Genomic DNA, 12,460 nt, shown 5'->3' with positions numbered 1-12,460 from the left:
ATGGGGGAGCCCAGCAGGTCAGTGAAAAAGACAAGGCTAAATCGCGTGCAACCATCTTCAGCCAGAAGTGCCGAGTGGACGATTTTGATTCACTCCACGTTACAGCAAGACAGCTAAAGGCACTGGATACAGCCAAGGTCCCGACAATATCCCAGCTGGAATGCTGAAGACCTTTGTGCTTCAAGAACTAGTCGCGCCTCTAGCCAAGCTGTTCCAGTACAGCTGCGACACAGGCATCTAGCCGACAATGATGAAAACTGCCCAGGTACGTCCTGTCTACAAAAAGCAGGACAAATCCAACCTGACCCATTACCACCCCATCAGTCTATTCTCAATCAGCAAAGTGATGAAAGATGTTGACAGCGCTATCAAGCAGCACTTACTCAACAATAACCTGCTCAATTTGGGAATCTTCTCCACTACTTGGGAGTCAAACCTAGCGCAAAGGATGATGATTGTGGCTGTTGGTCAATCATCTCAGCTCCAGGACATCACTGCAGGAGTTCCTCAGGGTAGTGTCCAAGGTCCAACTGAGCTGACCTACCCTCCATCATAAGGTCAGATGTGAGATGTTCACTGATGATTAGTGTTTAGTTCCATTCACAGCTCCTCAGATAATGAAGGAGTCTGCGCCCACGAGCAAGACCTGGACAACATTCAGGCTTGAGCCGATAAGTGGCAACTAACATTTGCGCCACACAAGTGCCGGGCAATGACCATTTCCAACAAGACAGAATCTAAACATCTGGCCTTGACGTTCAACAGCATCACCACTGAATCCCCCACCATCAACATCTTGTAGGGCACCACTGGCCACAAACTGAACTGGACCAGCCACATAAAAACAGTAGCTACAAGAGGTCAGATGCTAGCAATTCTGCGGTGAGTAACTCACCCCCAGACTCCCCAATGCCCATCCACCAGCTACAAGTCACAAGGTCAGGGATGTGATGGAATACGTTCCACTTGCCTGGATGAGCGCAGCTCCAACACTCAAGGTGAACTGTTTGACTGGCACCCCATTCACCAGCTTAACCCTATACTCCCTCCACCACAGTGACCACAGTGTCTACTTCTTATAGGATACATAGCAGTAACTCACCATCTTCCTTCAACAGCACCCTCCAAACCTGGTGACCTCAACCACCGAGAAGACGAGGGCAGCAGACACATGGGAATACCACCACCTGCAAGTTCCCCTCCAAGCCACACACCATCCTGACTAGGAACTATGTTGCCGTTCCTTCACTGTCACTGGGTCAAAATCCTGCAACCCCCTACCCATCAGCACTGTGGGTGTACCTACCCCACATGGACTGCAGCGGTTCAAGAATGAGGCTGCCCACCATAAGCTCGAAGACAACTAGGACGGCTCATAAATGCCAGCCTTGCCAGCGATGTCCAGGGAACGATTCTCTAATTTTCCCATGTTGGTGTTACTGGTGAAGGAAGGGGATTGAGAGAATCTCGTGCACTTGTTTGAACAGTGGCACGGGATCTGTAACCCCCACCTGAACAGGAAGGGGGTGGGATAGTGCTGGGTGCCAATGTTCCAGATGTGATTTCCAGTTTTCTGGGATGGGGGGGGGGGGGGGAATCTGGTCTGAGGCTGGGATCGTCAATTATAAACCAGCATCCAGGGTTCCTGCTCATTACATTCAGCAAATATGAGTGGAAAGTGTGCAATTACATGTCTGGTGAAGGCTGGACCCTCCTCTGCTGTAATGCCCCCACAGATGAATCGCGCGTTGATTCAGGACGAACATGTGGAGAAATGGATAGCGCCTCATTAACCCGCACGAGGGTTAATTTCCTTGATAGCTAGAGCAGCAAATCTGAGTGACAGGAGGATACGTCCAAGAGCCAGGGATGGTCAAATCTCTTGGTTAATCTCTAGTTCCCAGCACTGGTTTCAGCTTGGCCAATAGGGTCCAGCTGCATTCAATGTAATGCAAACCTTCAACGGGACGGCTCAGCCATGTCCCCAGACTGCACAGGTAATATATACCTCGAATATAGTAAAACATCCCACAGGAGTTAGTGGATAGAATTTGGCATGAAGCCACATAAGGAGCTATTAAGACAGGTGGTCAAAAGGTAGGATTTAAAAAGGAGGGATTGGGCGCGACACTGGGCATTGGGGCTATTGTAGCCAAGAAAGGTTACTCAGGACTCGAGCTGATGAGTGCGAATGGCAAAATGGAAGACGATGACCCTGTCAATCCCAATCTCGGGCCCTTGCCCGACTGCACTTGCCTTAGCGATTGAGATGGTCTGCTGCTCCATCACCTCGTGAATAGCAGTCCGGTCCGAATCCATCATCTTATCAAACTCGTCAATGCAGCAGATTCCTTGGTCAGCCAGCACCAGAGCTCCACCTTCCAGAATCATCTCCCCAGTAACTGGATCCTTCATTACTGCAGCAGTCAGACCCACGCCTGAAGATCCACGGCCGGTGGTGTACTGACCTGGAAAGGGAAAGGGGCGGGGTGGGGGTGGGGGGCACACGTCATTGCGAAGTCAGCACATATCCGACAAGCACAGCTCCTCTGATCAGGACAGGACATTTTCAGCCCAGCAGAGAGTTTGCAAATCACAGCAAAATCCATCCACCAAATTACTGGTGGAAATTAAAAGTAAAGCCTCCCTTTACTTTTAACTCCTCCTCTATTCCAGCTCCCATCGCCACCCTCTCTGTGTCTCATGACCCAGTGCTCTCTGCATTCCCTCATTCCTGTGATATTTAACCTTTAGCTTTACTGTCCACTCTCCTCATGGCTGCATGCAGTCATAGCTGCGGAGGGATAACTGGACTGGGACATTATCCCAAGGGAAGTAGTTCAGTGTGCCTGATATTCCAGCAAATCCAGAAAGGACAGGTGGACAACCACTGTACCTTGACAAGTGACTCCATTCTGGTCTCATACACGTCAGCCTGAGAGTGGGCACTGTACACCAACATAGCCAGCACCCCTCACATCGAAAAACACACTAGTACAAGCTTGGCAGGGCCAATACCCGAGCGTGCGGCACACAGAATTTAGTGGAAGTGTTAGGACTTGGTCCCACTGCACTCCTGCGGGTGTGGCACACAACCTTTCGAGGATACAACTGCCTAAGCGCAGGCTCACATGTTGTGGTTGGCCCAAGGAGAGCAACAATCGCCAAGACTGTGGGCCACGACAGCTTCAAATACAACCGTGGGACTGGCCATGGACCAACCAAGCCTCCGACAAGAGCCGCACAGTTAACCTTCCTCCGCTGGCGGCACTGGAAGTGAAGGGAAGGCAGAAAGTAAGTTACACTGGGAGCTCTCACTATTACCAGCTACCACAGAAAGAGCCACAGCCTTGGAAGAAATGGGATGGGATGGGTTATTCACACAAAGCCTGGGGACCACTGTTTGGTTCACTGAAGATAAAATATACTTAACCTAGAGGTACAGACTAAACCTAACCTCCACACTGGATAGTACAAGCCTGTTACATTCAAATCCATCAGATTACAGCATTTGTGTTATAGTCCCTGGAGTACACGATTCCCGTAGAACACAGAAGCCTTCCCACTCCCAGACAGATAGCGTTACAACGGGAACCATATCACCCAGAGTCCACACATCGCAGGATCAGATCCTCAGTCAGCCAAAGTGACTGGGAAGGCTGGATACTTACTCCTTGGTGCGAGTCTGTCTATGTAGCAGAGTAGCTGGGACTTGGCCACACCAGGATCTCCCATCAGACAGATGTTGATGTTTCCTAAAAGTGAGCAGGAGGACAGTGAAGCTCATCAGGAACAGAGTGATGCTGAACAGTCGCAAACAATAGGAGTGATTGTCACAGGAGTCAATGGTGACCCTTCCCCGAAGCCCAGCACAGCCTGGGACTCACCTTCCATTGGACTGCCTTGCTCTTTCAATACCCATCTATGCATTGCCAACCTCTGTGGGATTAACTCTTGCTCACACTCAATTCATTGAAATATTCAAGAACACAATGAAAAAGCGGCTCTGTATTGTTCAGAATGCACAGAATTAAAAGGGAGATTACAAAACAGAGAGCAGGCGGAATCTAATTCTCAGTCGGAAGCTGAGGCTGCAGCACAGTCCATGAACTAAGAGAAAGAAGGGAAGTAGATAGAAGCTTTAAAGATCAATGGGTGAGTGGGATATCAGGTTTTGGGAAGTGAGTGTCAGGGAGACAATGCGGGGTGGGAGATAAGAGAGGGTTTGGGGAGTGATCTGCAGAGTGGGATTAGACCCAGTTGGACAGAGCAGGTTTGAGGTAACCAGCTCCACCATCCACAGCTTAGACAAACCCTTAATGGGTATAAAAAGGCTCTCCCTGCAATTTAACACAGATATAACAGCTGAGGATTGAAATGACACACTCCTCCCAGGAACAGTGCTGATACACTTTTCAAATCAGTGCCATTTCAGGGGGAGTGCAACCCACCCCATTGTGAAATTAACTGGACACCTGAAATCTCTTTAATCAGCAGGAGAGAACAGAGCCACACTGAACAGACAGGACCAGAACAGCGTCCAGAACAAACGGGAACTCAACGGCCTTTACCTCGGATCTTCATTCCTTTGGGAGACTGATCCACCCCTCCAACCAGGAGCAGCAGCAGCGCCTTCTTCACATCCTCATGGCCGTAAATCTCAGGCGCAATCGAAGCTGCCAGCTTCTCGTAGAAATCCTCCTCTGTAACCAGGACACAACGTCAGCCCAGCACAACCAGGGGTCATCGCACAGCACGGGGAGGGGACGCTCGCAGGGGACGCTCGCAGGGATGCTTTATCTCGGCTTCAGGCACGGACACCACGCGGCCGAGACACTAACACTCCATTCAATAAATCTCCCGGACACACCATTGCGCCTGCTACGTCTCCAATCATCCTCTAAAAGCACAGCTCTAAAGCAACCAGACCATTAACATACACTTGCGATGGTGTAGATAATGGCAGGCTGCGGGCATCAGCTACAACAATGAAGCTCAGCAGCACCCCCCCACCTCTGTCACAATTAATATGCCAATGACTCATATCCTCCCAAAGATGCCCACTCTGCTGACTTTTGCTGGGCTACAGCTCTCTTCACGAAACCCAAAAGGGGCTGAGAAATCACATCAGGTCAAATGCAGCACACACTGAGAGTCAAACCCAGGGCCTCAGCACATCGAACTAACGGATTTCACTGCTTAATATCAGCCTACAAGGCACCCAATATCTGTGCACACAACTGACAGGGACACAGCAATGTTGCACAGTCCACGCCACACTTACCCGTGATTTGTTTCAGTTCTTCCTCACTCAGCTCTTGTGTTCCTAGTTCGTCGTCATCACTTTTATTCATCTGACTGATCCGGTGAGCTTCCAGGTACGTCTCCGAGAGCAGACCCTAAAACCAGAGCGGTCACCAAGAATCACTGAATGGTTAAGAGCACAGGAGGAGGCCCATGCTGGCACTCTAACAGTAACTCAGCGAGTCCCACTCCCCGCAGCCCGGAAAGTGTTCCCCCTTCAGATGCTCATCCAAAAATCCTGGAACTCCCTTCCTAACAGCACCGCGGGTGTCCCTACCCCACACCGACTGAAGCGGTTCAAGAAGGCAGCTCACCATCACCTTCTCAAGGGTAACAAACGCTGACCTAGCCAGCGATGCTCACATCTCATGAATAAATACATTTTTTTTTTAATTACCCGTTGAAATCCACAATTGAATCTGCCTTTAGCACACACTCAGGCAGTGCATCCCAGATCCTAACCACTCGCTGTGTAAAGATGTTTTCCCTCATTTCATCATTGGCTCCTCTGCCAAGCAGCTCAAATCAAAAGTCCTATGGCTCCCAATCCTTCTGCCAAGTTTCACTCGATCTTCTCTTGTCTAAGAGACTTCATGACCTTCAGACCTCTGAACAGTCGGAGTCACAACAGCACAGGCGGCCATTCGGCCCCATGCTGGCTCTTTGTAGAGCAATCCAATCAGTCCCATTCCGCCACTCTATCCCTGTAGCCCTGCAAGTTTATTTCCCACAGGTGCCCATCCAATTTCCTTTTGAAATCATTGATCGTCTCTGCTTCCACCACCCTCGTAGGCAGCTAGTTCTAGGTCACTAACACTCACTGCCTAAAAGAGTTCTCCCTCACGCTCCTCCTGCATCACTTGACCCAAACTTTAAAACTGTGTCCCCCAGTCAGCTAATGGGAACAGCTTTTCTTTGTCCAACTCACCTAAACCTGTTACAATCTTGTATACCTCTATCAAATCTCCCCTCAACCTCCTTTCTAAATCCTAACCACTCACTGCATTAGGAAGATTTTCTTCATGCAGTCTTTAGATTCTTTTGCCATTCACCTTAAACCAGCATCCTCTGCTTCTTGACCCTTCCACCAATGGGAATAGTTTCTCCCGATCCACTCTGCCCAGACCCCTCCTGAAATTTGAACACCTCTATCAAATCTCCTCTCAACCTTCTCTTCTCCAAGTACAACTCCAGCTTCTCCAATCTATCCATATAACTGAGTTCCCTCATCCCTGGAGCCATTCTCGTAAATCTTTTCTGCACCCTCTCTCTTTCCTAAAGTTTGGGGTCCAGAATCGGACAGAATACTCCAGTTGAGGTCGAACCAGTGTTTAATTATAAAGATTCACCATAACCTCCTGGCTTTAGTAATCTATGTCTCTATTTATAAAGCCCAGGATCCCGAATATCTTTTTAACCACTCCTCGTTCTTCCTCTCAAAATCTATCACTTCACATTTCTTTGCATTAAATTTCATTTGCCACATGTTCCCCATTCCACCAGCCTGTCAATGGCCTCGAAGTCAGTCATTATCCTCCTCAGTTGACAATACTTCCACATTTTGTCTCATCTGCAAATTTTGAAATTGTGCCCTGTACACAGTACCTCCACAACTTCTATCCTTAATTCCCTCTGTATCTTTAGATGCATCTCATCCGGTCTTGGTGACATATCAGCCTTAAGTACAACCAACAGTGCGAGCTCACTTAACACGGCTCTAACTGTCCCAGCAACTCAATTCAATTCATGGGTGGACACCAGGACAGAGAATCACCACAGAATTCCCACCAGGTTGACTCCTGTTCAAGGAGCCTGCAAGTACCCACACGCACACAACATCTTTAGAGAAATTAAACCAAGGTGAGGGAGGCAGGGTGGAAAGAGGGGGGCAGAGTGAGCAGTGCTGGAAATCAGAAAAGCAGACAAATAGCAGGACTGTCACCATTGCAATATCCTAGATGTGCATACAGATACCAGGTAGGGCGAGGAGTTGGTGTGAGATGCTGTTGTCTGCAAATGTGCAAAGGAGGGAAGACAGAAAACAGGGAACTACAGGCCAGTTCGCCTGACAATCGTCGGGAAAATGCGGGAATCTAATATTAAGCAAGACTTCATGTACTTAGAAAATCATAGTATGCTCAGACAAAGTTAACATGCTTTTACGAAAGAGAAATAGTGTTTGACACATTAGTTTTTTTATCTAGTGGGGTAGATAAAGGGGAACCAGCATACTTGGATTTCCAAAAGGGATTCGTTAAGTTACTACACAAAAGGTTACACAAGATGAGGTTTCATGGAGTTGGTGGTAATATATTAGCATGGATAGAAGATTGGTTAACCGAGAGGAAGTAAACAGTGGGGATAAATGGGGCATTTTCAAGTTGGCAGGCTGTATCTGGTGTAGTGCCACAAGGATCGATGCTGGGGCCTCAGCTATTTACAATCTGTATTAGTGACTTAGATGAAGACAGAGTAATGGATCAAGGTTTGCTGATACAAAGGTAGGTGGGAATGCAAGCTTTGAGAACATGAAGAGGTTGCAAAGAGATATAGACCAGTTAAGTGAGTGGGAATCAAGTTGGCAGATGGAAGATAACGTACATATGAACTAGGAGCAGAGGTAGGCCATGCAGCCTCTCAAGCCTGCTCCACCATTCAATAAGGTCATGGCTGATCTGTTTGTGTGTCAAATTCCACACTCCCATCTACCACCGATAACCTTTCACCCCCTGCTTATCACTGCCTTAAATATTCAAAGACTCTGCTTCCAATGCCTTTTGAGGAAGAGAATTCCAAAGACTCACGACCCTCAGAAAAAATTTCTCCTCATCTCAGTCTTAAATGGGCAACCCCTTATTTTTAAACAGTGACCCCTAGTTCTAGATTCCCCCACATCCACCCTGACAAGACCCCTCAGGATCTTATATGTTTCAATCAAGTCGCCTCTTACTCTTCCAAACTTCAGCAGATACAAGCCTAGCATGTCCAGTCTTTCCTCGTAGGACAGCCCATCCATTCCAGGCATTAGTCTAGTTTAGTTTAGTTTAGAGATACAGCACTGAAACAGGACCTTCGGCCCACCGAGTCTGTGCCAACCATCAACCACCCATTTATACTAATCCTACACTAATTCCATATTCCTACCACATCCCCACCTGTCCCTATATTTCCCTACCACCTACTTATACTAGGGGCAATTTATAATGGCCAATTTACCTATCAACCTGCAAGTCTTTGGCAAGTCTAGTAAACCTTCTCTGAACTGCCTCCAATGCATTTACATCCTTCCTTAAATAAGGAGACCAGTACTGTACACAGCACTTCAGATGTGGACTCATCAGCGCCCTGTATAGCTGAAGCATAACCGTCCTACTTTTGTATTCAATTCCCCTCAAGATAAACCATAACATTTTATTAGCTTTCCTAATTATCTGCTGTATCTGCATATGAACCTTCTGCAATTCATGCATTAGAACACCCAGATCCCTCTGCATTTCACAGCTCTGCAATCTCTCACTATTTAGATAATATGGTTCTTTTTTATTCTTCCTGCCAAAGTGGGCAATTTTACACTTTCCCACATGATACTCCAATTGTCAGGTCTTTGCCCACTCACTTAACCTGTCTATATCTGTTGGTAGCCCCCTTATGTCCTCTTCACAAGTTACTTTCCTACCTATCTTTGTGTCATCAGCAAATTTAGCAACCATACCTTCAGTCCCTTCATCTAAGGTCACTTATATAAATTGTAAAATGTTAAGGCCCCAGCACAGATCCACGTGGCACACCACTCGTTACATTTTGTCAACCAGAACACAACTCATTTATGCCTACTCTCTGTATCCTGTTAGCTAGCCAATCTTCTATCCATGTCAATATGTTACCCCCCACACCATCAGCCCTTATTTTCTGCAATAACCTTTGATATGGCACCTTATCAAAGGTGCCATATCTTCTGGAAATCTAAGTACAATACATCCACTGGTTCTCCTTTATCCACAGCACATGTAACTCCCTCAAAGAACTCCAATAAATTGGTTAAACATGATTTCCCTTTCATAAAACCATGCTGACTCTGCCTGATTACCAATAGCTAACATTTTCCCTAAAACACATGTTAAGCTAACTGGCCTGTAGTTTCCCGCTTTCTGTCTCCCTCCCTTTTTGAATAAAGGAGTTACATTCGCTATTTTCCAGTCTAGCGGAACCTTTCTTGAATCTAGGCAATTTTGGAAAATTAAAACTAACGCATCAACTATCTCACTAGCCACTTTCTTTTAACACCCTAGGATGAAGTCCATCAGGACCTGGGGACTTGTCAGCCCGCAGCTCCAACAATTTGTTCAGTACCACTTTCCTAGTGATTGTAATTTTCTTGAGCTCCTCCCTCCCTTCCATCCCCTGATTTACACCTATTACTGGATTTTTTTTTGTATCCTCAATATTGAAGACAGAAGCAAAATATTTGTTCATTTCATCCGCCATTTCCTTATTGTCTACTATGAGCTCCCCATTCTCACTCTCTAGAGGACCAACACTCACTTTACTTGCTCTTTTCCAATACCTGTAGAAACTCTTGCTATCCATTTTTATATTTCTGGCTAGCTTCCTCTCAATCTGATTTCTTTCACCTGATTAACCTTTTAGTCATTCTCTGCCATTCTTGATATTGCGACCAATCATCTGACCTGCCATTCATCTTTGTGCAATTATATGCTTTTTCCTCAAGTCTGATGGTTTCCTTAACTTCTTCAGTTAACCACGGATGGTGGGTCCTCCCCTTAGAATTTTTCTTTATAGTAGAATATACTTATCCTGAGTTCTATCTCCTAGCCTAGTAACCCAGTTCACTTCAGCTAACTCAGCTTTCATGCCCACATAGTTGCCCTCATTCAAGTTTAAAATACTAGTCTAAACCAAGGTCATCTCTAACTATTGCACCAATGCCATCCTTGATTAAGAGTGCTACCCCTCCACCTTTACCTAGCTTCCTATTCTTCTTGAACATCATATACCCCTCAATATTCAGGACCCAATCCTAGTCATCCTGCAGCCACAACTCCGTAATGGCCATCAGATCATATTTATTTACTTCAATGTGCACTATCAGTTTGTCTACTTTGTTAGGAATGCTACGTGCATTCAGATACAGAGCCTTTAGTTTTGTCTCTGTTATCTTTGCAACATCTAGTCTTGCCCGTTGGTATGTTCTTAGGTTTTTTCTGTCCTTTCTGACCTTCATTTCCAATAGTACTATTCTGCTCTCCTACTCTGACTCTACCCTTTGGTTTGCTCCATCGACCCAAGCTTGATCCCTCACCACCACCCTTGTTTAGTTTAAAGCCCTCCCTAGTTTACTAGTTATACGGTGCGCTAGAACCCTGGTCCCAGTATGGTTCAGGTGCAGACCGGCCCAATAGTACAGTCACTTTCTCCAGTCCTGGTGCTAGTGCCCCACGAACCGTCACCCACTTCTCCCACACCAGTCCTTAAGCTTCATTTCACCAATCTTATGTGCCCTCTGCCAATCGGCACGTGGCTCAGGTAATAATCCAGAGATTGCGGAAAATAGAGACATGCTGTCGTCCAAGATTTTTTGTCTTGCACTCATCAGGACAATCGCAAGAATAACCAATGTAAGGTAAAACAATTTATACTGCATGAGAAGAGAGTGCCGACTGGTTGGCAAGTGAACTCTGGTAGAGGCGTTGCCATGGTGAATGCACCAGTTTATGGTGACTGGCAGTTAACTGCCAAGCTTTGTTTAAAAAATTTAAACCAGGCAGCTTGATTCTGATTGGTCAAGGCATTGCCCTGAGGAATGAACCAGCAAATGGCTGTTACTTATTGCGTTCAACTGAAACAGGCGCAATGTTTGTACATATTCCTTCTGTCTGCAAAGAACCTGCCCTGTGTATTAATATGTCAAGATGAAAAACCTCAACATGTCTCTATTTTCAGAAATACTCAAATTCTGTACTACTGAACGACTATTTGTAAACCAGAGATTATTACGCTTGAGGTTCTGCTCTTCAATTTGGCGCCTAGCCTCTCATACTGTCTGAGCAGAACCTCTTTCCTAGTCCCTCCTAGGTCGTTGGTACCTACACGGACCACGACAACCGGATCCTCCCCTTCCAAGTTCCTGTCCAGCCCCGAGCAGATGTCCAAAGCCTGGCACTGGGTAGGCAACACAGCCTCTGGTCTCATGGTCTCGGCTGCACAGGACAGCATCAATCGCCCTCACTATATTATCCCCTACTACCACTACATTCCTTTTTGCTCCCCCCACTTGAATGGCTTTCTGTACCATAGTGCCATGGCCAGTCTGCTGTGGGGAAGTGTGAGGTTATTCACTTTGCTATTATGAATAGAAAAACAGATTTTTTTTTTTTTAAATTTAAAAAGGTATGAAACTTGTAAGCGTTGATATACAATTAGGAAGGCAAATGGCACGTTGTCCTCTATTGCAAGGGGATTGGAGTACACAAATAAAAAAGGTCTTGCTACAATTGTACAGCACTTTGGTGAGACCACATCTGGAATACTGTGCACATTTAAGGAAGGATTTATTTGCACTGGAGACGGTACAGCGAAGCTTCACTAGATTGGTTCCTGGGATGAGAGGGTTGTCCTGGGATGAGAGGCTGAGTAACTGGGATCTATATTCTCTGGAGTTAAGAATGAGAGGTGATCTCATTGAAACATACAAGATTCTGATGGGGCTGGTCAGGGTAGACAGAGGTTGCTTCCCCTGGCTGGGAAATCTAGAACAGGGGGACAGTTTCAGGTTAAGGGGCTGATCGTTTAGTACTGAGATGAGGAGAAATTTCTTCAAAGGTTTGAATGTTTAGAATTCTCTACCCCAGAAGGCTGTTCCATTGTTGAATATATTTAAGACTGAGATAGGGAGATTTTTGGTCACTCAGGGAATCAAGAGATATGGGGAGCAGGTGGGAAAGTGGAGTTGAAGCCAGTGTTCGTATTGAATGGTGCAGCAGGTTCAACAGCAAATAGGGCCTACTCCTGCTCCTATTTATGTTCTTATACAGATATGGATAGGATTAGGAGTTGGTGTGCGATACTTCAGCTGTATACAGATGTAAGTAATGTTGGGAGTTGGTTTAATCCCACACATTTCAGGTTTTTTTGCTCT

The 12,460-nt window shown here is 46.4% G+C and overlaps 1 protein-coding gene across 1 annotated transcript in view; it reads right to left on the bottom strand.

Annotated features, from left to right (window-relative positions):
* mcm7 (minichromosome maintenance complex component 7) overlaps positions 1-12,460 on the bottom strand; it is a 40,213-nt gene that overhangs the window by 17,237 nt on the left and 10,516 nt on the right. The window contains exons 8-11 of the mRNA XM_068024035.1: positions 5,285-5,399; positions 4,572-4,703; positions 3,672-3,755; positions 2,257-2,468 (exon numbers count right to left, since the gene is read on the bottom strand). Of these exons, the coding sequence (XP_067880136.1) occupies positions 2,257-2,468; positions 3,672-3,755; positions 4,572-4,703; positions 5,285-5,399 (543 nt within the window). The remainder of the gene's footprint in view (positions 1-2,256; positions 2,469-3,671; positions 3,756-4,571; positions 4,704-5,284; positions 5,400-12,460) is intronic.

The sequence above is a fragment of the Heterodontus francisci genome, chromosome 48, assembly GCF_036365525.1.
Source record: "Heterodontus francisci isolate sHetFra1 chromosome 48, sHetFra1.hap1, whole genome shotgun sequence".
Lineage (NCBI taxonomy): Eukaryota > Metazoa > Chordata > Chondrichthyes > Heterodontiformes > Heterodontidae > Heterodontus > Heterodontus francisci.
Note: the sequence above shows the minus strand (reverse complement) of the source record. Positions and strands in the feature narration are given on the sequence as shown.